We start from the raw sequence: 27708 nt of genomic DNA, 5'->3' as shown, positions 1-27708 counted from the left end.
TGGAAAAACATTTTTGTAAATGTCCTCCTCACCAATTACAGTAGGTTGAATGTCAGCTTTTTGGGGGGATGCAATGATTTGCAGAAATATTGTATATCCAATTAAATAAGTAGATGACTATACCTTAGGAAAAAAAACGGAATGGTTGCTTATAGATTAAGAGAATGTGTTTTTTGTGTGTGACGAGACGCTCGAGTGCAGAATCTTCAGGAAAAACAATTTAAATGTTATCACACTAAACTTGTCTCTGCTGTTTTAAAATAGAAAAGTGAGCAATGATTTTATTGATTTAAAGAAAAGGAACAAGTCACTCAATTGAATGGGTGAGTACTTGAGTTAGGTCAACCTTAGTAAACGTTTCTGTACACCTCAGTCTGACATTCATCAGACAGCAGCAGGGAAAGGGGTTGAGAGGACAAAAGAGGAAGAAAAAGGGGAGGGCACTGCAGAGGAGGAGGAGCGTTACTGGAAGTAAGCAGCAGAGCAGGTCTAACTGTGTTCCAGGATAAGGTTACACAAGCGCACACACTGATAACTGCATGCACACAGACACACACACACACACAAGCTGAAGACTCTTTGCTGCCTATACCCAATTATATGACCCTTCCAAATGACAAATATCACACAAGGCAAACCCATCTGTACACATACCCTCATACACACATACTATGCATAAACACACTCACATGCACTCATGCATCTGCACAATACAATGTCATATTTCATACAACAAATACACTTTTCAACTTCATGCATCATGACATCAAGAAAGGGACCAAAAGGTTAAAAGACAATCTTGGATGGCAGACACTGAACTGCAAGTCTGTCTTGCAGACTCTATGTTGAGGGGATTCAATGGTTGTTGATTGTAAATTGAGCCTTCAGGGGGGATCTTCCCAAACCAAAAGCACACAAGCACGCTGATATAGTCTAGGTATGGTGTACCTCAGTCCTACCATGCACCTCCGTGGTAGTGGTTCACTTACACAGAGACAGGAAGGAAACAACGTTTTTCTACTGCATTTCACACTGTCCTGATAATAAAGAAAACAAATATCATAAACACGTGACGTCCTGTCTTCATTGGTAATGACGTAGTCTGAAAGACACACAAGACAAATCATTCAGTTTGTAACGAGCAAAAAAGCACCTTTTGCCCTTCTAGGTTTTGATTTCCACATACATCCTGTATTTGTGTACAATGGTAAAATAACTAGATACATGATATTTTACAATCTGAATTATGCTGAGGGGAAAAGTAACAAGATGCTAATTTGGAAAACAGAAACTAGATAAGACTGAAAAGCTGATGTGGTGCCTTGCACTTTCATACTGTAAACATTGCAGGTTGAGTTTCCATTGAAGTTAAAATCTTGTGTTGCATCACATATCTTGATCTTGATCTAAATCAGCTCAAATCCATTCGGTTTTCATTTACAGTTCACGTGCAGTAATCTAGATTAAACATGTCTGCCATTCCTTCCAAGTTATTGATTAGTTGAATCAGTTAGAGCAGGGGTTAAGAGCACAGACAGAAGCCAAACCAATCAATGAGAGGCTAAATGTTTTTACAATGCACATTCCAACTAGAGAGGGTACAATTTCTGGGGAAATTGTCGGGTGTGCTTGCTTGCGTCGGTTGCACAGGGGTCAGTTTTTGAATGACATTTTTACAACTGATATATCTGTATATTTTATATTAAAATGCATACTTATTATTTATAAAGATTACATAGATTTAACAGCATTTTTTTTGTGCTGCTCATTTACAACTGAAAATACGAGTGAAGTGTAGAATTAAATATGATGTCTTCTCATTTCCCCTGCAAGAGGCAGCCTCATAGCTGAATCAAAACGAATAAATTTGGCAGACCGGTGTAAAAATTGACCTAATCTCTATGACTTAAACGTCCTTTTAAGTTTTCCCTTCTCGTGATATTTTCAGACATTTAGCCTACTCATATTGCATTCATTCATTAATAAAGAACCCCCTTTGAAGATTATTCAACGACTTTACCGGCAGTAGAAGATGGAATCGCGATTCAAACAGTACCATCTGCTAACTGAAAATATGCCCCCAAAAACGTAAATAAGCTTGACATTTATTTAGTGGAAAATCGCTCATTCATAAAAAGCTCACTGGTAGCGATCATTGTCAGTAACAATGCAAAATGCGATATAGCCCTGTGTGGAGAAGCTGCCCCGGTAAATTCTACTTTGTGGTGTTTCACATCACAAAGTAAAATGAGTAAATAGTTATCATCCTGGCCTCTTTGCTTGTGGCGTTTCTGCAGCTGCCTTGCAGTAAAGCTATAGTTAGCCTAGCTATCCCCCAAGTTAACAGATGCGAAACGAATGTTCTGCTACAGGTAGTCACGCGTGTTTTCGTGACGTTAGTGGCGTAGTGACGTTAGTAACGTCAGTGACTGTGGCTAGCAAATTAGCCACCGTTAGCTTCACTTTTCGCCACAAAAACTTAACTTGAGCCTAAACCATGCAACGGAACGTAAATCCCAATAGAAGCAACTCAATCGCTACCAAGACGAAACTTTTGACACCTAGGTTGTCTATGTAGGCCAAATATTGACTGAGTTTTAGGGGGGCAAAAAGAATAATAAAAATAAAAATAATAATAATATATATGTGAGAGAACAAAGGTTGTGCCCTTGCCGAAGGCAAAGCACACCCAATAATAAAGCAGAAGAAAGTGTTACCGGTAGCAGATAAAATAAAGGTTCCTCATTATTTATTTGTGTTCCTTGATGTGCAGCCCAACAACGTAAGAAATGTTTGCCAATAACATAACATAGCGTAAACAGTTCTCCATTTTAGGGTTCAATTGCTCCTTTGATGATAGTAAACTTACACGAGTACGCACACCTTACTTTGTATTGTTGGGAGTGTAAGTGACTTGTCCCTAAGAGGACTGTGTTCTTGAACTGTCAGATAGAAGCAGTTATACCTACATAAAAAAGACATTGATAATAATTACAGATGAAGAAATGTATTTTGTGCGGTTTAGCATTTACTAAATCTAAGAAATGAACAAGACAGAAACTAAAAGAATTTCGACAAGCTTAGTGATTTTGAAAGTGCCGTGGTTAAACACATTATTGCCAGTGTTGCAACAGTGTTTGACCAACAGAAACGGTAATAGTGGTGACCAATGGGTTTCCTTCATAATGCAACAATCCACAGGACTTCCAAGAAGCGTTCATTCTCACTTTGAACTAGGCAATCCCTTAATCCCCTCATTTCCCCAAATGACTTACATGTAAGGTGTTTAAGGATACTATGACATATGCATGCCAAAAAGAGTCCCAAGCACTTTTGTAAACAACTGGGAAAATATGTGACAAATGCCACTAGGGAGAACAATGACCCCTTTTACAATTGAATCTTCAGCCTCAAAAAAGGATGCTCAAGTTGATCTTTTTTTTCTTTTTCTTAAATGAGGATGGATACAACTTCAAACCATGAAAGGTTCCATTTCACTCCTCTGTGAAGGAGAGGTATACATACATGTTCCATGCAACAGAAAGACCCAGGATAACCCTTTCTGTCACGTTAACAGAAAGTGATCTCACTTGTCCCTGTAACGTTCACAGTTTACCCTATGCTGTTGCCAGTCACAAAGTTTCACAGCCAATTAGCCATAACTCCAGGCTAATCAGCCGCCTTCCTCCTCTCCCTCTCTATGTGTGGAGTCATAGTAGCAGATCACATGACCTTGACCTTCCATCATCCCAGTAGCGGTTAGAACCGAAACTGTACTGTACTGTAGCGAGTGGTACGTGACAGTGGAGCGAGTGGTACATGACAGTAGCTAGTGGTACATGCCAGTGCCTCCACTGGCACGTGACAGTGGCTAGTGGTACGTGCCAGTGCCTCCACTGGTACGTGACAGTAGCTAGTGGTACATGCCAGTGCCTCTACTGGCACCTAGTGGTACGTGCCAGTGGAGCTAGTGGTACGTGACAGTAGCTAGTGGTACATGCCAGTGCCTTCGCTGGTACATGACAGTAGCTAGTGGTACGTTACAGCGCCTCCACTGGTACATGACAGTTACTGTTCTGTTGATAGTGGTATGCAAGTGTGTCGTGGCAGTTGCATTGGGTGTCTTGCAGCTTTTGTTTACTGTCGTGTAACTGCCCCGCGGCCATTTTAGAATAGGAGAACAGGCTATAAACTTTTATTTAAAAAAATAAGTTAAACTGTTCGTGCTAACAGACTCCAAACCATACTTTTGATGTCTCACTACAAGCTCACCATACAAAGTAGTCGATTTAAACATTATATTGCATATAGTGTAATGGTGTGACTGTAATGTAAAGCAGACTTGTACACACGTAATGAATTAGTAACAAATTATTTTACTCAGAGTAACTGAATTTAAGCGTGCACATGAGCCACCGTTGTAGACTCTCGTCTCTAATGCACATCGTTGTGTTGTTATCAGCGCCTCCTAGTGGCGTACATCATTAATTGTAATAACTGAAGTCAATATAGGTAGCCTACATTTGCATTTCGATACTCTGAGTAAATATAGTTGTTAATAATAATTCATTATTTTCATATGAAAAACCTTGTCAATTAATGACACCCTATGATTGCAAATGTACTTTCTGGGTATTATACATATTGGAAACTACAAACTCTCCTGGATACAAATCTGTTTAAATCACTCAGATATCTTTATCACAGCTGAAGTTACATCATTTTAAAGTCGACCTGTGTCAAAAAGTGATATGGGAGAAAATCATTTTGTTCGTAATGACGTTGTGAATGTAAATGTCAGTTTAAGTATAGGCTACATTAATAACTTCTCAGCAAGTTATTTCATTGATCAGTTGTTATGGGCTGCTGCAGCACTCAAAAGAGCAGCATTTGATTTGACATGGCTTGAAAATCTTGCTAGCTGACATGTCCAAAAACCGTTGAAATTAATAGTTTTTCATAAGTAATCATATACTTTTTGTACATTACAATGAAGTTTAGGGTGTTAACGATACAAAACATCAAAAATCTCAATTTTGACAGAAAACGATTTTCGATCTTTTATGGCTTATAGCCAACAATGAGCGGCCGCGACATCCACGGGTTTCCGCAGGCCGCCACACATACTTAACCCTTGTGTTATCTTCAGGTCGTTCTGACCCATCAGTCATTGTGACCCACCGTCGTATTGCGACAACTTTACCGCATACAAAAACAAAGTGAAGCATTTTCTTTTAACCGTTGGGCTGTCTCAGACCCCCCACATTGCGAAGGTTAAAAGAAAATTATTTTTATTTGTTTTTGTATTGGGTAAAATTGGGTAAACACAACGATGGTTCGTTATGAACCTTTGGGTCATGTGACCCGAAGGCAGCACGAGGGTTAAACAATTCTATTCTAAAATGGCCGCGGGGCAGTTAGGCTACATGACAGTAAACAAAAGCTGCAAGTCACCCAATGAAACTGCCACGAGACACTTGCGTACCACTATCAACAGAACAGTAACTGTCATATACCAGTGGAGGCGCTGTCACGTACCACTAGCTACTGTCATGTACCAGCGGAGGCACTGGCATGTACCACTAGCTACTGTCACGTACCACTCGCTCCACTGGCATGTACCACTAGCCACTGTCACGTACCACTCGCTCCACTGGCACGTACCACTAGCTACAGTACAGTACAGTTTCGGTTCTAACTGCCTCTCCATTATCACATTCATATTTCATATTTATCTGTCCATTGAAACAGTCTGTTTCTTCTTTGCAGATCTCCCGTGTGGGGTTATGACTCTTTGTTTTGGTTTTGGATTAACTTCTTGCCTGGAGTTTATAGGTTTGCCTTTGTCTTGAGTTAGCCTAGAGCAGGTAAGTATTTTTGTTGTATTTTCTGTGTGGATTTATTGTTTTGCCTTCTTGTAAGTTTAATAAAAGACTTCTTCGTTTTGACATCCGCTGCTTCTGCTTCTGATTCGTATTGCTTCCCCTGACACAATTAAGAGTACCTATGTGTACATAATGTGCAGTTGGGTAGAGAAATAAAGCAGTTTGATCACCCAACTCTTTAATGGCTATTTATGTTACTATGTTTATATGTTGGTATTAAAAAAGTGAAACAATTTTACATACAATTTGTTGATGTGAAAGATTAATATTGGATGGTTGGTTATTAAAATTGGATAAGAAAATATTAGTTTGATGAGCACTAACCACAAACTCTGAGGTATACCAAAACTCAAAATAATTTGTTCAATAAAATGCCAAACCTGTGTGGAATAAAATATATTCTTTATTAACAAAGTATTTTGTATTTAAAAAACAGAAGCCATCAGCATTGAAACATCTTAATTAAAATATTAAAGCTATATACAATTGAGAGAAAAAGCATTGAGTGGTACTAGTGCATCAATTTTCTTTTCAACACCATTATTCTGACAGCACATGTGATTAATATGACATAGCCATTACTAAGGAACACAACAGTGCTACTGACTGGACATTTCCATACTTCCTCAAAGGGAATGTGAGTAACTTCTTGGGAGTTTAAACATGTTTGTTTTTGCCATTCTTACAGACAGCATGTGCACATGAGTCCTGGACGCCAAAACTGTAACAATGTCATTTTTAGCTTTAACTTTAAAATGTGAAACCCAAATATATAATCCCATATACTGTAGAACAAGAAAAAACATCAACATAATAAATGGCATTCGAACAGCACACAAGTTCCCTTCAGGTGGACTGAGACAAGAGAGAATACATCACAACCAGTAGACTAACATTTTGCCCTGAATATCAGATCTATTTCACAAGTATTCACCACAATCCAGCACATTTTGTGACTCATTGTCACACGTCAAAGCTCCCCCCTACATTTGATGAGCTGCCAAGGGTGTTTCTTCATACTTCAAAAAATCTGCACTGTCACTCGTTATACTGGCTTGGCCATGGGCTCAGGTAGTTATAGCAGCCGTCTTGTCCCCCCCCGTTGGCTGAGAAGGGGCTTTGTACATTTTTGAGGGCCTGAATGTTGGCATTTCCGCTGCCCTCTTGTCTCATTGCCTCCATGTTAGTTCCGTTGCTTGCAGACCATTGGGCTAAGTTGGCATATGAGCCACCTTGGTTGGGGTCTAGAGGAGGAGCCATGTTAGAGCCCTGGCCCTCTGGCCTCCCACTTTGGTATTCCTGCTTCAGCTGGACAGGTGTCTGGTCTCCCCCTCCTACAAAGCTCTGGAGGTCAAGGAATGACTCCAGTTCCAAGGAAGCCCCCCTGTTTTCAACATTCCCCAGGGGGCCTTGGGCTGAGGGGAGAGGGTTGACATTATGCCAGAGTGTCGGAAGACCATAGTTCTGGCCACTTTGGCTGGCCTGGACTTCAGGGAGTGGCTCTTTCCTTTGGAGGGCTTGCTGGTGGTGGGAATGGGGGTGGTGGGGAGGGCCAGGCCTAGCCTGGCAGACAGAGGAACCCTGAGCGTTGGGCTCTAAACACTGCAGGTCCAACGTGGTGAGCTGGGGTAAGCCACTCGTACTGCTGCTGGTGCTTGGAGGGTTAACTCGAATGCTATCCAATGACAGGGAGGGGTTGAGGTGTGACCACACCTCGTTGTTTGACACACTGGGCATCTGCATGGGTCGCTGAAAACTGTGGTTGTAGTATGCAGGACTTGGGTGCATTATTTGAGGGATGGGAGGTTGCTTCAGGTACATGTTTGCTGTGTCTGGTTGGAGAAGAGCTGATGTTAGTATTGTTTTCTCATGATTTATGTTGCACACTGGAATATATACACATGATATATACACACTATAATCTGCGAGCACACAATTGGTCCTGAGATACTGTTTTGTCTAATGTTGAATAAATAATTAGTGACTGTCAGTGGACATACAAATACATGTATACAGTTAGGTCCATAAATATTTGGACATTGACACAATTTTCATCATTTTGGCTCTGTATACCACCACAATGGATTTGAAATGAAACAATCAAGATGTGCTTTAAGTGCAGACTTTCAGCTTTAATTTCAGGGTATTTACATCCAAATCAGGTGAACGGTGTAGGAATTACAACACATTTTATATGTGGCCCCCCCCTTTTTAAGGGACCAAAAATAATTGGACAAACTAACATAATCATAAATCTAATTGTCACTTTTAATACTTTGTTGCAAATCCTTTGCAGTCAATGACAGCCTGAAGTCTGGAACCCATAGACATCACCAGACGCTGGGTTTCGTCCCTGGTGATGCTCTGCCAGGCCTCTACTGCAACTGTCTTCAGTTCCTGCTTGTTCTTGGGGCATTTTCCCTTCAGTTTTGTCTTTAGCAAGTGAAATGCATGCTCAATTGGATTTAGGTCAGGTGATTGACTTGGCCATTGCAGAACATTCCACTTCTTTGCCTTAAAAAACTCTTTGGTTGCTTTCGCAGTATGCTTCGGGTCATTGTCCATCTGCACTGTGAAGCGCCATCCTATGAGTTCTGAAGCATTTGGCTGAATCTGAGCAGATAATATTGCCAGAAACACTTCAGAATTCATCCTACTGCTTTTGTCAGCAGTCACATCATCGATAAATACAAGGGAACCAGTTCCATTGGCAGCCATACATGCCCACGCCATAACACTACCTCCACCATGCTTCACTGATGAGGTGGTATGCTTTGGATCATGAGCAGTTCCTTCCCTTCTCCATACTCTTCTCTTCCCATCATTCAGGTACAAGTTGATCTTGGTCTCATCTGTCCATAGGATGTTGTTCCAGAACTGTACAGGGTCTTTTAGATGTTTTTTGGCAAACTCTAATCTGGTCTTCCTGTTTTTGAGACTCACCAATGGTTTACATCTTGTGGTGAACCCTCTGTATTTACTCTGGTGAAGTCTGCTCTTAATTTTTTGACTTTGACACAGATACGCCTACCTCCTGGAGAGTGTTCTTGATCTGGCCAACTGTTGTGAAGGGGTTTTTCTTCACCAGGGAAAGAATTCTTCTGTTATCCACCACAGTTGTTTTCCGTGGTCTTCCGGGTCTTTTGGTGTTGCTGAGCTCACCAGTGCGTTCTTTCTTTTTAAGAATGTACCAAACAGTTGATTTGGCCACACCTAATGTTTTTGCTATCTCTCTGATAGGTTTGTTTTGATTTTTCAGCCTAACGATGGCTTGCTTCACTGATGGTGACAGCTCTTTGGACTTCATATTGAGAGTTGACAGCAACAGATTCCAAACACAAATACCATACTTGAAATGAACTCTAGACCTTTTATCTGCTCCTTGTCAATGAAATAACGAACTCCCATGAGGGAATAACATACACCTGGCCATGGAACAGCTGAGCAGCCAATTGTCCAATTACTTTTGGTCCCTTAAAAAGGGGGGGGCCACATATAAAATGTATTGTAATTCCTACACCGTTCACCTGATTTGGATGTAAATACCCTGAAATTAAAGCTGAAAGTCTGCACTTAAAGCACATCTTGATTGTTTCATTTCAAATCCATTGTGGTGGTATACAGAGCCAAAATGATGAAAATTGTGTCAATGTCCAAATATTTATGGACCTAACTGTATATGACATTAAGATAATACTATTATTCTTACCTTTTCTGGAGCTCTGAGACACTACTTTGGGTCTCTTCAATATATTCATGCCATCTGAACAAGAGGGACAACAAACTGGTGTTACACACAATTACACACACACCAAGATATTGTATAGAGGACATAGTACAGATTTATCTTACCGCTTAACAGAGGAAAGGTTTTCATCAATTGCTCTCTCATTCGCTTTTTACCCTCACAGCCATAAGGGTCTACACATAGACACAAACACACAACAAAATGAACTTGATGTATTAGGTAATATACATTACATAAAGTTAAAAAAAAACTTGCATAACCAGGCAGAAAGAACACATTAATTATGGCCTGGTAAAGTGGGCAGGGGGTGTAAAATCTGACACAAAGGATGAACATAGCTTGGATGCATCAAATGATTCAACGCAGATCAACAAGGTTCAAGTATTTAGGTCTCTGACACAGCATGGAGAACTGCACTGTAAAGCACATATATAACATGAAGGTAGACAGAGACACACCCAGGGACGGCAAAGAAAGCTTTAACAACTGGGAACTTCCAGAGAAGAGAGGCACTTGTATACTAATATGCTGGACATATTACAACAACACAACTTTAACCACCAAGCGAGAGTAAGTCAAGAAAGATAATGTGAAACCCCATGTCGGGAGAGACAATTTCCCGGTGTGCACAGGTCAAATTAGGAATGTTTCGGCAACTGTTTTTGTTAAACGTATACTGAAAGAACTGCAAACCTACAGAACATTTTTTGGGGATTGTTTTCTGTTAGGCCCAGGGTATTTATACTCAGACATTGGCTCCTCACCTTTGTCGTCGGGTAGGTAGCGGAACTCCATTGGCTCGCTGACTTCCTGGTCTGTGGGCCGGCGCAGCTGCATTCGCACAGTGATGGGGCTGATGATTGACAGGTCATAGTAGGGCGGCGTCTTGAACACGATGGCCACCTGGCGGTGGACATCGGCCTGGGAGAAGGAGCCTTTGGCTTCCCAACCTCCCGGCACAAAGAAACGAACCTCGATGTCATCTGGAGGACAGAAAGTGGTGAATGAGGGATGGGATGGATAACAAAAGGAGATGAGGGGATTGAGGGGCATGCGTTTATGGAAAAAACTGCACTAAGACTGTCATCCGTGAAGAATACTAGTTTAAAGTGGAAAATGGAAAAAGCCAATGGAAAATGGATGGATGGACACACAAAAGGATAGGTGGCCTGTAGGACAAATGAAATGATATGAAAGGATAGAAGGAGAGACCCACATATCAAAATCAATACTGCAGGTGATTGAAAAAAAGACACGCAGCGTAACTGATACAAACAACATGGATCGTGTACTTTATACTGGGTCATACCTTTCTGCACTTTGTCACACAGGAGAAAGATCTCGTCCCCTCCCTTCACGCTGCCGCTGTTCCTGTTGACGCGACAGATTCGCAGCTCGGCCGTGTTTGGGGCCCCTGGGGGTCAGGAAACACACAAGGTCACACCCAGGAAACACATGTCACACCACGGATACGGACATCCATTTGCAATCCGCCTTGTGTAAGAATCAATCCACATAGGGACGAGGCTCTGTAATAAACTTAAAACCTTTTCTAAAACTGAAATATAGCCTTTTATACAACAGTTATGCACTGATACTGTGATAAAAACTCTGTCTATATTTCTATGAGAGTGGTATAGGGAAGTTGTTCTCAATGTAGGGAAGTGTGAGACTATGCTTGTGGGTGTATGTGTGTACACTGTTTCCATAGCACACTTCCCCCCATGACAGCTTGCACGAAATGCAATCCACAAAAAAGTTCAGGTGGAGCCGAGTTCTGGCTATTTTCAGTTAGAACTGGTTTGGTATAATGCCAACACCAGTCGGTGTTGACCAACGGGCAACTCAGCAACTCACTGTTGTCATAGATGGGGTTGGTGACGATTGGTCGGAGGGCGCGCGTGTAGTGTCCACTGTCATCCTGCAGGAACACCTGGATACAGAGGCGCACCACGTTGAGGTCGTACTCTTCAGTCTGCAGCAACTGCTCCTGGGGCACTGGGCACACAATCACACATGGACATGAATACATTGTGAGGGGGACAAAAGTAAGGGGGGTAGGGCAGGAAGTGCTTTGTAAGTTAGTAGTCCAGTTAGTTTCTATGCAACGTGTGGTGTGTGGTTAGGTCCTGTCAGTGAAGTGTGTGGTATACTATGTTCCACTGGCCTCAAGCTTACAGTGGTTGGAAACATCACAGATGTGCTTCCACAGCCTACTCATAGGTGCCGCGCACAGACACGCTCACACAATTTGCAAATCAAGCGGCTTCGTTTTAAGCCTTCACACAGAACACCCCCCCCCCCCCCCCTTCACACCCCCCACCACAGTTTTTCACATTTGCCCACTCTCTTGCTGTCTCTGTCTCTCTCTCTCTCCAACGTACGTGCTTGGCCCTGAGGCCACGCAGAGGCCACCCCACCTATGACTGTGAGCGTGCTGAGGCTTAGTGATGTCATGGCAGGTGGAAATGTGTGTGTGCGTGTGTAACTTCTAATCAAGAAACGAGAATCCCTGGGCGTTAAATGACGACTACTGACGAGTGAGAGAAAGATAGAGAGAAAGAGAAAGTGAGAGAGGGGGGCGTCAGACAAAGAGGGATGGAAGCTGGTGAGAGAGAGGGAGAGTTGACGTACAGAGCAAACCTCTGGCACAAGAACACTTTCGTAGACAGGGGTGGGGGTGGGTGGTGGGTGGTATTGGATGTCCCTACTTAAAACTCCATCTGACACAAAATGACAAATCACTTGACTCTTGGATAAAGAACATTTTCAATTTTTGCTTAGTCAGAGTGAATCACAGTTGGTCATGAGGTGAACAAGAAAATAGTGAAGAGCGAGGGAGGGAGGCTTAAAGACTGGGTATGTGGTATACAGAGATGTGGGCCGCAACAGAATACATTCACAGTAAAGTGTGTGGGTATTAGAGTGCTGTGTGTGTGTTTGTTGTATTCATGTAAAAGTGTCATAAGATAAGTGAGTGAGTGCGCGTATATTTGACAAAGGGTTGGAGAAAGTAGGCTAACAGGGGGAGACTGGTTTCAAATATCCACATGGTGGAAACTTCACCCCTGATGCTGTTTCTGTTCTCTTGAATGACTAATAACTTATACACACTCTACAGCCCAGACGCCATACGAAAAGCTTTGTAAGCTTATATAGCTAGTGAAGAATATGCTATGGCTTGCTTCATTGAGTTACTTATATGTAAGGTCACACCTGATTCAGCATATGAGTTTGTTAACATGAGGGAGCACTGTGTGAAATCAAAATCCCAGCTGAAGTGTTATGGTACACGATTGAGTACACAATCCACAAAATCAAGAGGCTGCTCTGACTGCTTCCCCTACATCACAGCAAAATGCAGAAGCTGTATGTGATTTACTTCTCTGAGGAAACGCCTCATCATTGTTAAGTTGGAGTGAACTCCTCATTGCTTACACTCGTCACACAGACCCTCATAGCCAGATGTCAGCCACTGTATGGACCCTGAGACTGGCACACATGACCTGGATCTCAGGGTTATTCTGCCTTTGTAACACAGGTGATCCAATCCCATTACTGGCTGTTTCTGAAGCACCTGACATGCAGCTGGTGAAGCTAAACTGGAGCCACCACCCTCAGCCAGAAGCAGACAGGAAGTTGGTGTGGGGGAAAGGGGGGGGGGTGCTGTGTGTGTATCTCGTTCTGTACAGGAAACAGCTGAGTTTCACTGCAGAAGTGAGTTGAAGAGAGAAGTGAAGCAGATCTCACACAGTTTTTCTCTTTCCCTGTGCATTCCAGTGCTCTGGTTCACGCACCACTGTCTGGAAATAACAAAATGTTTTCTAAGATATTTCTTAAGTAGCAATTCTTATGGCATACTCAAGTAATTGAGTAAGGTGTGTAAGAACAAAGTATGCTTGACTGCAAGCAGTTCAAGTCATATTTCAGACACACACTACACCGGCTGCATTCATGGACACTTGCTATGAGGAAATGCTGTCTGGGAAAACCAGTTTGCATACCCCAATTGAGTCTTGCATTCAGAATTGATTGGTATAACTGGGAGAAAGTCTGCTTTTTAAACTCTTTTAATCTTCCTTTCACAAGAGGATCTCTCTATTTCTCTTCAACTCTGTGCTAACTCCTCATTACATTACCTGCAGCCAACTGGTACTACATGCCAGACCACTTCCCTCCACTCACTTCCCTGTTACGAACTGCCGTGGTGCTAAATGTACTGATTTGAGTATGGATTACAATCCAAATACTCAATAAAGAACATTGATGACTCATCATACATAAAAATTCATCTTTGGACATACTGTTTGGCATGTCTGAACAGTGCTTTGTATGGGAAAAACAACCCCTTTTTCCTTCACATGCTTACCTGCTCACAGTGAAATATCAACAGGATGACCTGGATACCTCCTACAACACCACTGCAAAACTGGAATGTGTTCAACATAGCTATGAGCAAAGGTTTGGTTGATGTGTTGCTGTGTGTGTTTTTTTACGGTCTCACCCCCCCCCCCCACCCTGCCTCACGTGACATTCAGCACAGCGCTGAATTGAGCAACTGTGCAGAAGAATGGGGAAGTAGGATTGCTCTTGTTAGTACTTGAGATACACTAGGCATGCTGAGGCTAAACTGCAATTAGGAAGGATCCATTTTAGACTTGGGGGCACTAGTGTGTACATACCATAACCAGGATTTAGCTATTTTTCTTTAAATGTGAAGAAGTGTCTTTTTTTTTTACTTGGTTCAATCTCCCGGACTTGTGGAATACTTATCCAAGTGTCCATAGATACTTTATTATAGACATTGTGACTAGCTTTGATTGTATATCATGATTATGTTTTAAAAGCCAAGTTGGCCTTGGATCCCAAACTATTTGTATCAAGTATGAGGAGTAATGTGACTCACCATTGAAGGGGTTTATGCCTCCGGCCATCCTCTTGTTGATGGCTTCCTTCACCTCCCTTCTCCTCACACACTGAATCCCCAGATTCTGAAAGCTGGAGGTCAAAGCAATCAATGAAATTATGAGAAATATTTAGTGATATGTCCATGTTACGGTCCTGAACATCACATACATACCTACATGCAAACACCCACCAACCTACACACACATGCACACACAAACCTACCCCCGACACACCCACACACAGAGACACACACATTCAGAAACACACACATACAGATACACATGCCACACACAGTAACAGTGAGGCAAACTGGGGAATTCCCTCAGTGTATCACTCATCATACACAGACTCTGAACAGACCAATAAAAAACGAGTGTGTATGCCTGTACATGTTTGTTTTTTGGCTTGTGCATACAGTTGTGTACAAAAAAAGACTGCCATTTTTGGTAGGTTACAAAGGTTCCCATTTCTTAATTAAAATGACACCATGAAGATGATGTTAGCAGCTGGGGTAAAGCATTACTCACGCAATGACCCTGCGATCAGGGCCGAACTCTACTTCATAGGAGCCATCTTTGCAGTCCTTGCCCACCAGGTCGTGAGGATGGGGCCTGTAGGGCTCGTTCTTTGTCACCAGAGAAACACACACTCTGCCTTTTCCACAGTAGTTCAGAATCTGCCAATGAGGAAAAAGAAAAAGAACATTTTAACACTTACCATAATTCTTGTCCAGTAGAAAATGCTTTATTTAAAATACAAAGTTCATACAGATGTTGTCACTACAATCTACATTTGATTTGGTCAGCCTGAACCACTGTTTGCTGTTTCCGGTCCTCAACTGAGAGGTTTAACAGTTCAAAGCACAGGTAGGTGCATTTTTCCACAAAGTTTCTGAATTAAACCCTGCTCTGACTGATTACTCTTAATTAATAATAAAATGGTTGCTAAAATTGATTCCTCATCATTTAGAGGAACTGGGCTGGTGGCATTCAGTAGTCTATTTCAGATTTAGTTTGTAGATTAGTTTATATAGTTTGGCAGTACCTTTCTTCACTACATTGGTTCTGCCAAAACAAACTTGGGTGTCAAGTTTAGATTTTGTTTAAGGTACTGTCCACTCATCAGAAAACTAAGGTGGTGTAAAAAGTGGAATGTGAAAATATCCTGAAAACTGGTTAGTTGGCATTGGTGGTATACTTTAACATGAGGGTACTGCTCCCCTCACCAATAAACTGTTGTTCAATGGGGTAGACAGGCTCTGTGGCTAAAGTCAGTGTTCTGACCTGGTGTGGAGTACAGCTGTTGTGTGCTCACCTGTACGCAGGGATAGGTTCTGTTGTTGTCAGAGTTCCTTTCTCCAGGGATGCTGCCTGCAGAACGGCCCTCACACTTGTATCTGAACCGCATGCCCCTTTGTTTAGGCTGCTCAAAGATCTGGATGTCGGGTTCAGCAACTGTAACAAAAAAGGGTCAGGTTAAGAAATGCAGGTACTTCTGAAGTGTAGTACTATTGCTGCCTGGCACACCTTAATGCTGTCAAATACTTGAGGTGCACTGTTTTTTTAAATCTGTATAATTAACCTCTTTAACCCTCGTGCTGCCTTCGGGTCACATGACCCAAAGGTTCATAACGAACCATCGTTGTGTTTACCCAATTTTACCCAATACAAAAACAAATTAAAATAATTTTCTTTTAACCTTTGCAATGTGGGGGGTCTGAGACAGCCTAGCTGTTAAAAGAAAATGCTTCACTTTGTCTTTGTATGCGGTAAATCTGTCGCAATACGAAGGTGGGTCACAATGACTGATGGGTCAGAATGACCCGAAGATAACACAAGGGTTAAGAGTAGTCAAAGAAGTTCAACCCGAGGACAAACAAAATGCCCCTCAAATGTCAAATACAAGAGATGGGAGTTCGGTGGTTGCTGCTGTGCAGCTGCAGAACAGCAGCATGTGACCAATTAAAGGAATTAACGTTTTAAAGTAATCAACGTAAGCCGTGTTTGATGTCATTACAATGTTTTGTGAAATGAGCTCAGCTTTTGAAAATGTGGTGTCATGTCTGAGTGTCAAGTAATTTGCAAAAAGAGAAAGAAGGCTATGCAAATCACTGATGGAAGGTACCAACAAGGTAAACAACAAACACTAAAAAGACGACACCACTAAACATAGAAATGTAATTTATCAGTATTATGTCTGAAATATCATGATTATTATGCAGATTATTAATATTAATACTGTTTACATTACATTCAAACATATATATATATATATATATATATACACACAAGATAATTTGAAACGTAACATGGCATTAGAGGAAGTGAAAACGTGAAACAATACCCAACCCAGGGATAGTGAGAAAGATAATGATATAGTCTATAAGCCATAAGCCAACCATTTACGAACATTTGGCTGTAGAGGCAAGTAAACAGGTTTAGAGCACACCCTCCAAAACTTACTCATATTTGAACGGTCCCCGATCAAGGATGACATATGAACTGTTGTCAAAGTCGGCGTGAAGCAAAAAAAGACAAGGCAGACAAGTAAGCAAACAGGAAGTTAACTGGCCTCTAAAAAATATTGTACAAAGCCCAAACTAGTTTAAATCATTTGAAGTTAAACAGCATATTACATTTCTAGAAAATGTATGAAATTAATATCTGGGATAATTGTTTCATATCTTTCAGATTCGTATAGGCCTAACTAAATAACTTTAATGAGCTATATTAAATCTGGTTAAAGACTACCTAGTGCTTTGATCACGAAGCAATATTAAAGCGTTAATTAAAAAGTAACTTCAAAATGTTATTATATTACACTTTGCCAAGTGCTGGAAATATACTTTAGGCTACAGATACGTTTTTTGTTGTTGTATGTTATAATACCTGTTGTTGCATCTTATATTACCTGTTGTTGCCTGGTCTGGGTCAAGCCAAAGTTAGTTTACTTACCATCCATGATGTGCACAGCCTTGTCACGGGATACTGTCGCAATAACAGATCTAGATTGAATGACTTTCACTGTAGAGCGTAATTAATATTTGTAAAGACAAAATCGTCTGGGAAGTCCCCTCTGTCTCCTCCCTCAATGTACCGCCCCCCTTTAATGAACGAATGAAATGCGTACGGCAGGATTTGATGGTGTGTCCTACGTCATGATTTGCAATAAACGAAAATGTATGAACCTGTGTATGAGATCAGTCAAGGTGTTCCAGCTATAGCCAGATAGATGATGAACGTGACGGTGTAAACTTGAAGATATCAAATGTCTGAAAGTGCCTTTTAAAGGAAAAACATTTTGCAGTCAATACGGTCTCATCAATCAGTATTCGAAATTTGTATTTGGGGTAATCCCCACGTGATGCACTACGCCTACAATTGGTGAAATGGGAATGTCCCGGTCCTTGCGCATGAAGTTTATGAATTGAGCCCCCTGCTGTTCATTCCTAACAATGTACTTAAAGTAAACCAGCCACGATCATTGAACAAACGGTGTACCCCGTAAAAACACCTGAAACACAAACTGCAAACATGTCGTATTGTTTGCTACATGATGCATTGACTTCCCTTTGAACATTTGAGAACAAAAGGTGACATTCTATAAAGAGAACCTGTAACAAAAACAGCAAACAATATCTTGGGGTTTTAAGATTTAATGGATTTATGGAGTCATTTAAAGGAGGTGACAAACATAACATACAAAATACCCTTTCAAATACAAATTAGAAACAAATGACCTGTATTGTTAGTTCCTCAAAATGCAAACTGAGAATTCTGAAAGAGTGGTGTAGAGGTCTTTCGGGAAAAAAAACTAAACTACCCGCTATGAATGATATAAAAAATTACATGGTACAAATATGCAAATATAAATAAAGTGATAAGAAAACCCCAATAATGAAGAAGCCTTTTCAAAACACAGATTATTTCTGTACACCCAGCCAAGGAAATCATTGTTGGAAAGACAGAAGAAGAATGTTAGAGGCCAACTTCTCCCCTCTACTATGACCCCAGGAGATGCCATTTTTAAGAACCTCCACAGGAGGCACAGAGGGCAAACACCCCACGAAAAAGGGAATTCCAAAACACACACATAAACAGACACACCCACGCAGACCAAAGGTGGTAACAAGCACATATTCGCTCATAACATTCTCCTTTCCTTCCTCACACACCAACAACCAACACGCACATACACACAATCCCTCAAAAAGCTTTGAACCAGTTTCACAAGCACCATAGATCCAGTCATGGACCACTTCACAAGTCAGATCCTACTTACCACAGCATCACATTCTCCAAACCCCAGTTTCATAGGACAAAGTTGAAGCGAGGCAAAACAGGTTTACTGAGTTTTAAAAGGTCCATCCTTGATGTAATTATTTAGGTGACATAACTTGGATTGAGAAAACCGAGCAGCTGAATGCATGTTTCCCACATTCAAACACTGTAGATCAGTCTATGGAAATCTTACTAGTGTATTTAAATAGGGTACCGCAATCTGTGCTGCTCACAAAATAGTAAAATAAGGGTAAGTTAAACACACAACCAGATATATTTTATGGTAAAAAGGAAGGGTTCCATGTTAGACCACCACAAATATCCTCTGGATGGTTGTGGGTCACGATAGGGTCATGGTTGTGAGATGGTCCAGGTTTGAGCAAACCACAGTCATCCATGTAATTGTATAGAAACCTACACAGCCATTACAAAACAGTTTGAGAAGGGGATATTTCTTTTCAGACAGTGGAAAAACACAAGACAATTTTTTAAACTTTTTTTTTTTCTTTTTCGATTAATAAAAACTACAATAGAACTATCAAAACTAACAGTGATTTTTTCGTTTTTCTTTTAAAGAGTTATTTACATAAACATCTACTGTACAAGTTCGATTTTCAAAATACTCGGGAGAGTGTGTACCCAGCATTGACACCTTAAGGCCTTTAAAACACGCAACTCAACGGAAAAGAAGATAACTGAACGGAGAAAACCATCGCTCCTGTTACGGGCGCCTAATCATTTTATCAATGTTTTGATCTAGAGAGGTGTTCAAGTGTCCAGAGTGGCAGAGGGAGACCTACTACAGGTCCCGTATGTCTGACGACTTGTTAGATAAGGATTCTCTGGCCTTAATCGAGGCGACTGGCAGGGTGTGAGGAGGGGCGGGGACTCATTGAGCATGTGACAACTGTTACCGAGGCGAGATTCCTCGCCCTCCACCTCTGGAACAGATACTTCCCTAAGCTAAGAGCCGTTGCTTTGTCTCATCACACACACACACACACACCAGTCTGGGTTATTGCAACGGGCCCAAATTCATCTAAATGCATGTTCCGTTTGAACATTAGAGCTCACACGATTTGGATTTTAGCCTGCTCGGTCTCTTTGATCCTCTTGGCCTGCTCGTCTAGCGTGGGCGAGTGGGCTCGCTTGGGCGCGGCGCCGTTGCTGCTGGGGTCGACGCCCCTGCCCACCACTGTGGGGATGGTGCTTCCCACTGGGGCTGCCACAGGCTTCACAGCCATGCTCTCTACGTAGGCAACGACAAGGAGAAATATAATGACAAACAATTCTTGGTGGCATTTCAGTCTTTTTAAATTATGATCAAGGATGGAGAAAGTGTGTTTCGGAGAGGACAGGAAATGTGGGGAGAGAGAGAGAAGGGACGCCCCAAATTACATCGAATTCTTAACAGGAACACCGCAACAGCACGTGCAGACCATTTTATTTAGGTAGTGCTCATAGGAACCAAAGACACTTACTTGAGCCGATGACTGGTATGGACATGCCCTGCACTTTCGTGGCTACAGGTACGTCTGGCGCCAGGGTGCTCTCCAATAACCCTGAGGGTTTGGGGGGGGTGATGCTGCAAGGTACGGGACGAGAGGAGAGGCTTTTAAAGAAAGAGGATTTTGCCAGTGCAGCATTTTCGGGATTGATTCACGATTAGATGTTCAGACGCAAACTGTTAAGGAGCAATACACAGGCATGGATGACTACCTGCTGCGATTGAGAGCTAGCTTGATGGAATTCTTGACCACTCTGCAGCTGTTGCTAGCAGGGAGGGGTGAAGATGCGTCTGGCAGCTCCATGCTGGGCAGTCTCTGATGAGGAAAAGCAAAAGGAGTTAGCTTACTGATTTAAACATATTAAATTAGTTGTCACGGATTAAGATGGAAAAGTATACCTGTGTTCTGGATGTGTCGATGGTTGGAATAGGCCTTGCTTTTGCCCCAGAAAGACCAGTCTGTGTAGAAGAAAAAGTAGAAAAGGTCAATAGGTGACTCCTTGAATGTGATTCAAGATCCCACAAGGAGATTGTGACATGTACCACGTCTCCAATCAAAACCCTCAGGAAGTTGCTATCCAAATCCAATGAGTACGTAAGATTTAGGTTAAAGTTCAAATTAAATATTTCCTCAAAAAGCAAAATTATACTTAAAAATGTGTGTTTAAGACATGTTCACCCTAGATTCTACAAGGTGTGCATTTCTATTTCCTGATGTCACTGAAAAGACAGTGGTGACTAAGGGTGCTTACCACAGTTACGCCATCTCCCTGTGCATGTCCATCACTGGAGGGGGGGTATGGCTCTTTGAATGTAGCGTCATCATTGGGCACCTGCAGTGTGACAATAGAAAGGGTCATAGTCATCATTTAACACAGGAGATCGATGGGTTTATTAAAATCAACGTAATAACCAATAACAAATGCTAACATTGATGGATGTCAGTAATCCAATCAGATCTTTACTCCAACCTTATTTCAGGTGTTTTGCAGTTAATAATCCCCCTCTCACCTCCTCAGTGTCTTTTAGCCTATTGGGCTGATCGTCCTGTGTGGGTGAGAGCGGTCTCTTGGATGAGGCTCCATTGACGGGGTCTCCCATGCCGTTGGGCAGAGGCTGCTCTGAGGGGCTGTCGCTAGTGCGGTCTACACTCCCAGCAACCAATGGGGGGACAGCGCTGCTGGGAAGAGGGGCAGTAGGAGCGGTCTCCTGGGAAACCCCAACCACCGGTTCTATAGAGGGAGAGCAACACAAACAAAAATCAGAGTCACGTCAAAACGACCTGGCCTATGTTGTAGTTTCGTCGGTTTAAATGAAAAATTTAAACGAGAGATTTAAGGGCAGGGGAAGTAAATGGCGCTCACTTGTACCAAGGACTGGGATGGACATGCCCTGCTCAGGAGATGCTTCTGATGTGGGGGAGCCGTCCACAAACAAAGGGACGGGCGGTTTGGAAGGCGTGATGCTGCAGGGTACAGGAAGTTTTACAATCTGATCCATAGCAAGCAACTCAAAGTAAACCATAAACAGGCAGCCGGTCATCCACAGAGCAGATATACGATACAGACACATCAACATGTAGCTCAAATAAACATGTTGCACACGACTGAGTATGGCAAACACTCATTCCTTTTTAAATACCGCTGGTAAATGAGGCAAATGTTTATTGCCGAACACTGAGTTGATTGTGTGGGCCCGGGCCCTTACCCGTCGTCTGCGTCGGAGGCTGGCTTGCAGGGCTTGCACACGGGGGTGGGGGAGTTGAAGGGTGTCCCTGAGTCCGTGTCTCTGGAGCTGTCCAGCTGACTACCGTCCAGGGAGATGCGCTTGGAGCTCCCCCCGTTGGCACTGCGGTTCAACTCTGCAATGCTCTGAAACAGCAAAGGCGGGGGGGGGGGGGGGGAGAGAGAACACCACAGGAAAGTGGGGGGTGTAAGAGAAGTTACATTTCTGTTCACGGAAACACCGAGCACGCTTCATCCACCGAGCACGCTTCATCCACCGAGCACGCTTCATCTCCAAACTACTTTGAGGGAATCTTTCTTCCTCCATCTCACCCTCTTCTTCTTCTGCACCAGCTCAGGTGGGAGGTACTGGTGGAGCTGCTTCCTCTTCACGTGTGTCGCCTCGATCTTCATGCCATCCTTCAGCATGTTGATGTTGTTGGCCTGTCTGTACACTGCAAGGAGATTGTAAGACTTGAGTTATTTGGGTTTACAATACATCTCCCCCCACAGACACACAACCCACCACACATTCTCTGTGATAGGTTAATTTGACAAGGAGCGGGTGGTAACTCTGCTTTAACCATGTTATATTAGCAGTTCACTCAAGTGAAGGACAATGCATAATTCACCACGCATCCAATCTACTCCGTTCTCTGAGAAAGAAAAAAAGAGACAAGGCATTTTTACCTGTGTCTGTAAAGGACTGGATGTCGTAGGTCAGGTCGATGTTTACACTCTCGGCATTCTCCACTTTCTTGAATATGATCCCGATGAACCACATGGACACAAACTCATCTCTGTTTGGACAACAGAGCAATAGCCTGAGAGGGAATTTCTAACTCACTAGCACCAAGTTCCAACAACAAACACATATAACCTCCCGTGACAGTGTTTTTAACCATGGCACAAGTGGTAACTTTTCATCACTGGGATGAGCGCAACCAAATGAACCCGGTCACATAAAATCAACAACTATTGTCATGCAATAATATACAGAAACAGTGGTCTGGATGTCTCATTTAGTACAGGAGAACCAGTGTTAACTATTCTGACTTGTAACCACACTTCCATGGTCTAGCTAGAATACAACTGACTTCTGCCTTTTAGTTTTGCCTGTGGCGCAAGTACAACAGGGCAGTATCACACTGCCAGGTATAAACAGAAAATGGAGAACATTTGTGCGTGTTTTTTGTTGTTATTTTTTAACAGGCTTACTCTGTGCGGTTCTCTTTGGACCCAGGGAAGGACTGAGGGTTGACGTGGGCCAGGGTTATGTATTCGTTTCTCTCCAGGTTGCCCACTAGAACACGGATCTTGGATTCTACAAGCCCAATCCTGAGGGGGAAAAGAGAAAACCATTAGCAAATACGGTTCTTGGGTGTGGATTGGGTGTCATTTAGGAGCAAACTCGAGAAACATTCTTTACGTTATTGGCCACAGCTGTTTATTTTATAGTGCAAAGCATGGCAGGTGATCGGAATTACACAATAAAAGTTACATTGAAATACTCAGCCCTGGTGAAAAAGCAGAAGGTGTGTGTATAGTTTAATATATATACAGTCAACTTTGGAACTATCCCAACCCCTGGTAAAGACCAGTAAAAAGGGTTATAAAAAAACACACTTGTTCACAAAACTGAACTTTAATTTAAATAAGTTTATTCTGAGAATAAATTATTTTTACCATGTGTTAAGGAGCTTTTAAGCAGTAATCCATGACATCCTGTTTCACAGGGGTATTAATGAAAGAACACACAAATCAAATGAGGGAAAAGTGTGTCAGGGAATGGCTTGAAAAAAAAAAAAATAGCCACTCACTTGAAAATACCCATATCTACCATTAGAGTAATACTGAAAAAGTTCAAACCAACTGGAACTGTTACAAACTTGCCTGGAAGAACACCCAGGCTCATTTTGCTTCCATTCCATTCCTTCCAGTGAGGAAGCACACAAACTACTACCCATCCATACCAGCCCCCCGCTCAACACTTACCATTCCAGATGGTTTTCTTCTGTGGACGCACTGGCCGTCAGAACTATATAGTGCCTGGTCACACAAAAATATAAAATCACAGAATGTATTAAGAAAGTATTGATATACACACACGTGTCAACAAACAATATCATATACCCATTTAAACATCAGAAACTCACTCAGACTATCACATGTACTCACTTGTATTTTTGGAAGAAGTTGGGTGGCTCAAACAGCTTGGACCATTCCGCTTTCCCCTGCAGAATCTCATCTGTCACACTGAGACCTGGTGGGGGCACACACAGAGCTCTTAACACAAACTGTGTGTGTGTCTACACGTGTGTGACAGAAATTACAGACCACATCTACCTACCAAATTTGAACTCTTCACTCATGATGGTGCGTGTTGAGGTGGAGACATTGTAGGTGGAGTTCTGCTGGGGGTAGGCAGGTGTGATGATTGGCATCAAGTGATATCTGTCAGAGGGATTAACCTGAAGACAGAGAGGAGGCTTGTTAGAGTGGTCAGTCACCATAACACAAACTCTAACCCTAGTTAGTCAGTCAATCTTATATTAGGTATCTAAGATACACACAAACACACTATAAAAGCAGTCATGCTAATTTTAAAATCAATAGCTACTTACCCGTGGGTCCCAGACTGGCAGGTTCAGGTTGCTGTCTTCAGGCTGTTTCAAAAGCACAGGATTTGGCCATTCCCTACACGATTGAAGCAAAGGGTGCATGTTTGGGGTTTTTTTTTATCTGGATGAAAAGCAACTTATACCCTTTCCCCTGCAAGGTGGTTTGCAAACTGAACTTCAGAAGTAACAAGTACGGAAGTTTTTAACAGAAGTTTAATTTCAAACAGTTCTGTATGGAACGGATGGAATAAACCCCAAACTTGATGTGTCACAAAATGTGACTGAAAAGCCACAGTGTATTACAGTGTCATTTGTTGGAAAAACTTCAATTAGGAACTTAACATCTGTAATGCAGAACTCACCATTTGGAGAAGACCAGAAAGAACTTGTGGACCAGAGTGGCAGCCACAGCGTTGGGGTAGAGCTGACATGTCCTGGCCACCAGCATGGCCCACGACACACCGCCCAGGAACCCCAGCATGTTTGAGTAGATTCCTCGACCTGACAAACAAGTCCACAAGAGTCCTAAGATACAAAACTACCCCTACAAAGCAACCTCAGCCCCTCTTAGTTTGGATCACGTTCACATAACGGGCATACCATTTTGTATCCACTTACATACAATGTGAAATGAGAATTCCAAAGATGACACATTTTAACATTGCATTATGCTGCCTATGAAAAGAAGGGGTATATGGAAACACCAAGTGACACTCACGTTTTGCCCACAGCTTAATGGCTCTCAGGGTCAATCTGAAGTTCTCCTTGTTTGGCACCAAGTATAATATCTCATCAGTGACTCTGCAACCTTTAAGTTGGAGGAAAAAGCTTTGTAATGGTGATGTTGTATATATCATAATGTTGAAATGTACAGAATAGCTCAGAATGAAGATTTCCTTCCTACCGTTGAGGCTGCGGATGCACCGGATGTCAAGGTTCCTCAGGAGGGAATCCCCTCTCAGGTCCAGGTTGTCGGGTATGGACTGCAAAGCCAGTCTGGCAAAGAGGAGATCAATCTGCTCGACAACAAGACAGAAATGCCAAACGCAGTCAAGGAACAACAAAGTACAACCATAGTTCTTAACGACAATTCACTCAGAATACAAAAGTGCAAATACCCCTCAAATACTTACCTCTATGCCATCAAACTGGAATTTTATTACTGGTACAAAGGCATCCTCTACAGCCTGAATGAAGAGACACACAAGGCAAGATTAAAAGTTTGGAACAGTGTTTTCTATTTATTTTTATTTATTACAAATAAAGCATTTCCCTGAGCCTTAAAAGCCTCACCCTTAAGTCTTTGATCTCTTCGTGCTGTTTCAGTTTCTCAAAGAAAGACTGGAAAAAGTCAGTCCTCTCAACATGCCGTGGAGCTACACACAAGGCATCAATATCCGCTCCTGCAACACATTAGACCACATTTAGAGAGGGGGTGGCTAAAACACCCTTTATCAGAAGTCTCTGATCACGCTGGCTCGAAGGTTTGTGTAAGTAGCTGATCTCCAGAACCTAAATATGAAGTACCTTTTGTGTGCACTCCAAGTCGATAGGAACCAAAGGTGAAGATCTTACCACCTGTGTTAGTTACTGCAGACAACGGCAAGTTCTTGAGGGAGGACACAAATTATGAAGTTTAAATTTCATTGAAATGGCTTGGCACACTTTATTTACTTGTTACGAGATGAATATGGCAAAGGCCGAAGGAAAATTAGAAGTCGGATGGTGAATTAGTAATCCCCTTCATTGTTTATCAGGTTCCCATGAAATCTGCTTGGGATATACTGCAACTCATCCACTAACCTTTGTTTCACTAATCTCTGCAATCCACTCCTTGACAAATGCATTTAACTTCCCAAGGACAGCAAGTCTGAAAATTAATAAATTGGACTATGATTTCCACTGTGAAGTTATTTTTTCAAAAAGATAGGATCCTCTAAGAAGATATACTGCACCTACAGCTTTGGATTGTATTGGTCGACATCCATGACTGAATATACATATAACCACTTAAAATAGTGTGCGGTGTGTGTATGGTTATACCGAAATTCTCACCTGTGGTTTAGTTCATCTTCGTCTTCAAAAACTCCGAAAGGCTTCATTGCATCACTGAGCTTTTTAGTGTACTGGTGATCTATGTCCCGGGGGGGTGCGTGGCTTATGGCAGAGGTGATGCCATAGTGTTTCTGAGGCTGTTGCCCGCCAGGCATGGTGCTGTTCGTGTGGTTAAAACAGGACGTAAGAGCATGACAAGCTAGCGAAATTGGTTATCACCTAGACTTAAATAATGTTAACAGTCACTACCCAAACATGACGCTCGTCGCCTGCAACAACAGAAAAATAGTTGCAAGTGAACTATAATATTGCTCTTGAGTATGAATGTTAACAAGCTGTGCAGTAAAGCAAGTTAATGTTAGTTAGCTAACAAACTGCGTAAATGTGTACTAGCTAGCTCTAGTTCTTGTTTATAAGTTTGCTAACGACGTAACAAGCTAACTTGTGTTGGGTGGTTAGCAAGCGAAGGCTGACAGCGTTTAGCATTAGACTACTATGCCTAGATAACTAGCTAATGGACTAAGCATTAAAACACTAGTAAAGAATCAACAAATAAACGTACACAGGCGCTTGCAGTCTGATACAGTTAATAAAAAAATAGTTTCCTAAAAAAGAACACAGGCCCTAGCATCATCACCGCATTGCAAAATTCCCTGTTCTCAACAAGCTATTATTCCAGTAGCTAGCAAGCTAGTAGTCAGCTAGCTAGCCTATTCTTTGCAGCTTTCTGTACATAATGCACAAGTTGATAATTTGGCCAAGTCTATAAACCAGTAATGGACTTACGCTGACATTTCTTTCATGACACACTGAAACACGTTATCCTACAGCAAACTTGCAGATAACATTAAAACTCACGCAGTGGCAGCTATTAACACCAAATGTATGACAATAGTTAGCTAGTTGCTACAGTCCAATATGGCGCCCAAAGCTTCTGAGTATCCCGACAAGCTTTGCAATACCGGAAGTTTTAACTTTGT

General features: G+C 42.1%; 2 protein-coding genes and 1 long non-coding RNA gene across 5 annotated transcripts; all 3 read right to left on the bottom strand.

Moving 5' to 3' along the window:
• Positions 1-737: 737 nt before the first annotated feature.
• On the bottom strand, positions 738-2967 carry LOC134022858 (uncharacterized). Its single transcript, XR_009930700.1, has 2 exons — positions 2870-2967; positions 738-1102 (listed from the first exon to the last, which is right to left on the bottom strand). It is a non-coding gene; the product is annotated as an uncharacterized LOC134022858 (long non-coding RNA).
• A 3299-nt stretch (positions 2968-6266) lies between these two features.
• Positions 6267-17631, bottom strand: rel (v-rel avian reticuloendotheliosis viral oncogene homolog). The gene is made up of 11 exons (XM_062463462.1): positions 17496-17631; positions 17004-17042; positions 15856-15995; positions 15069-15217; positions 14540-14631; positions 11491-11631; positions 10943-11047; positions 10398-10616; positions 9738-9806; positions 9595-9648; positions 6267-7717 (listed from the first exon to the last, which is right to left on the bottom strand). The coding sequence occupies exons 1-11, from the start codon at positions 17500-17502 to the stop codon at positions 6924-6926; spliced, it is 1809 nt and encodes a 602-aa protein (XP_062319446.1). The 5' UTR covers positions 17503-17631; the 3' UTR covers positions 6267-6923.
• A 547-nt stretch (positions 17632-18178) lies between these two features.
• Positions 18179-27698, bottom strand: papolg (poly(A) polymerase gamma). Of its 3 annotated transcripts, none has more exons than XM_062463460.1 (24): positions 27587-27698; positions 26729-26887; positions 26477-26543; positions 26201-26282; positions 25967-26076; positions 25807-25860; positions 25578-25689; positions 25392-25481; positions 25036-25174; positions 24677-24749; positions 24403-24523; positions 24231-24315; positions 24048-24101; positions 23271-23390; positions 22743-22852; positions 22386-22507; positions 22036-22199; positions 21693-21793; positions 21340-21560; positions 21081-21161; positions 20728-20787; positions 20541-20644; positions 20303-20406; positions 18179-20070 (listed from the first exon to the last, which is right to left on the bottom strand). In XM_062463460.1, the coding sequence occupies exons 2-24, from the start codon at positions 26881-26883 to the stop codon at positions 19892-19894; spliced, it is 2508 nt and encodes an 835-aa protein (XP_062319444.1). In that variant the 5' UTR covers positions 26884-26887; positions 27587-27698; the 3' UTR covers positions 18179-19891. The 3 variants fall into 3 exon arrangements, with proteins under 3 accessions (XP_062319444.1, XP_062319443.1, XP_062319445.1); XM_062463459.1 differs by having other exon boundaries at positions 27515-27672; XM_062463461.1 differs by lacking the exons at positions 18179-20070; positions 20303-20406; positions 20541-20644; ... (10 more) ...; positions 24403-24523; positions 24677-24749 and having other exon boundaries at positions 25032-25174; positions 27515-27677.
• Positions 27699-27708: the final 10 nt, after the last annotated feature.

Source organism: Osmerus eperlanus, chromosome 6, assembly GCF_963692335.1.
Source record: "Osmerus eperlanus chromosome 6, fOsmEpe2.1, whole genome shotgun sequence".
NCBI lineage: Eukaryota > Metazoa > Chordata > Actinopteri > Osmeriformes > Osmeridae > Osmerus > Osmerus eperlanus.
The sequence above is the reverse complement of the archived record's forward strand: the minus strand, read 5'-3'. Positions and strand labels throughout refer to the sequence as shown.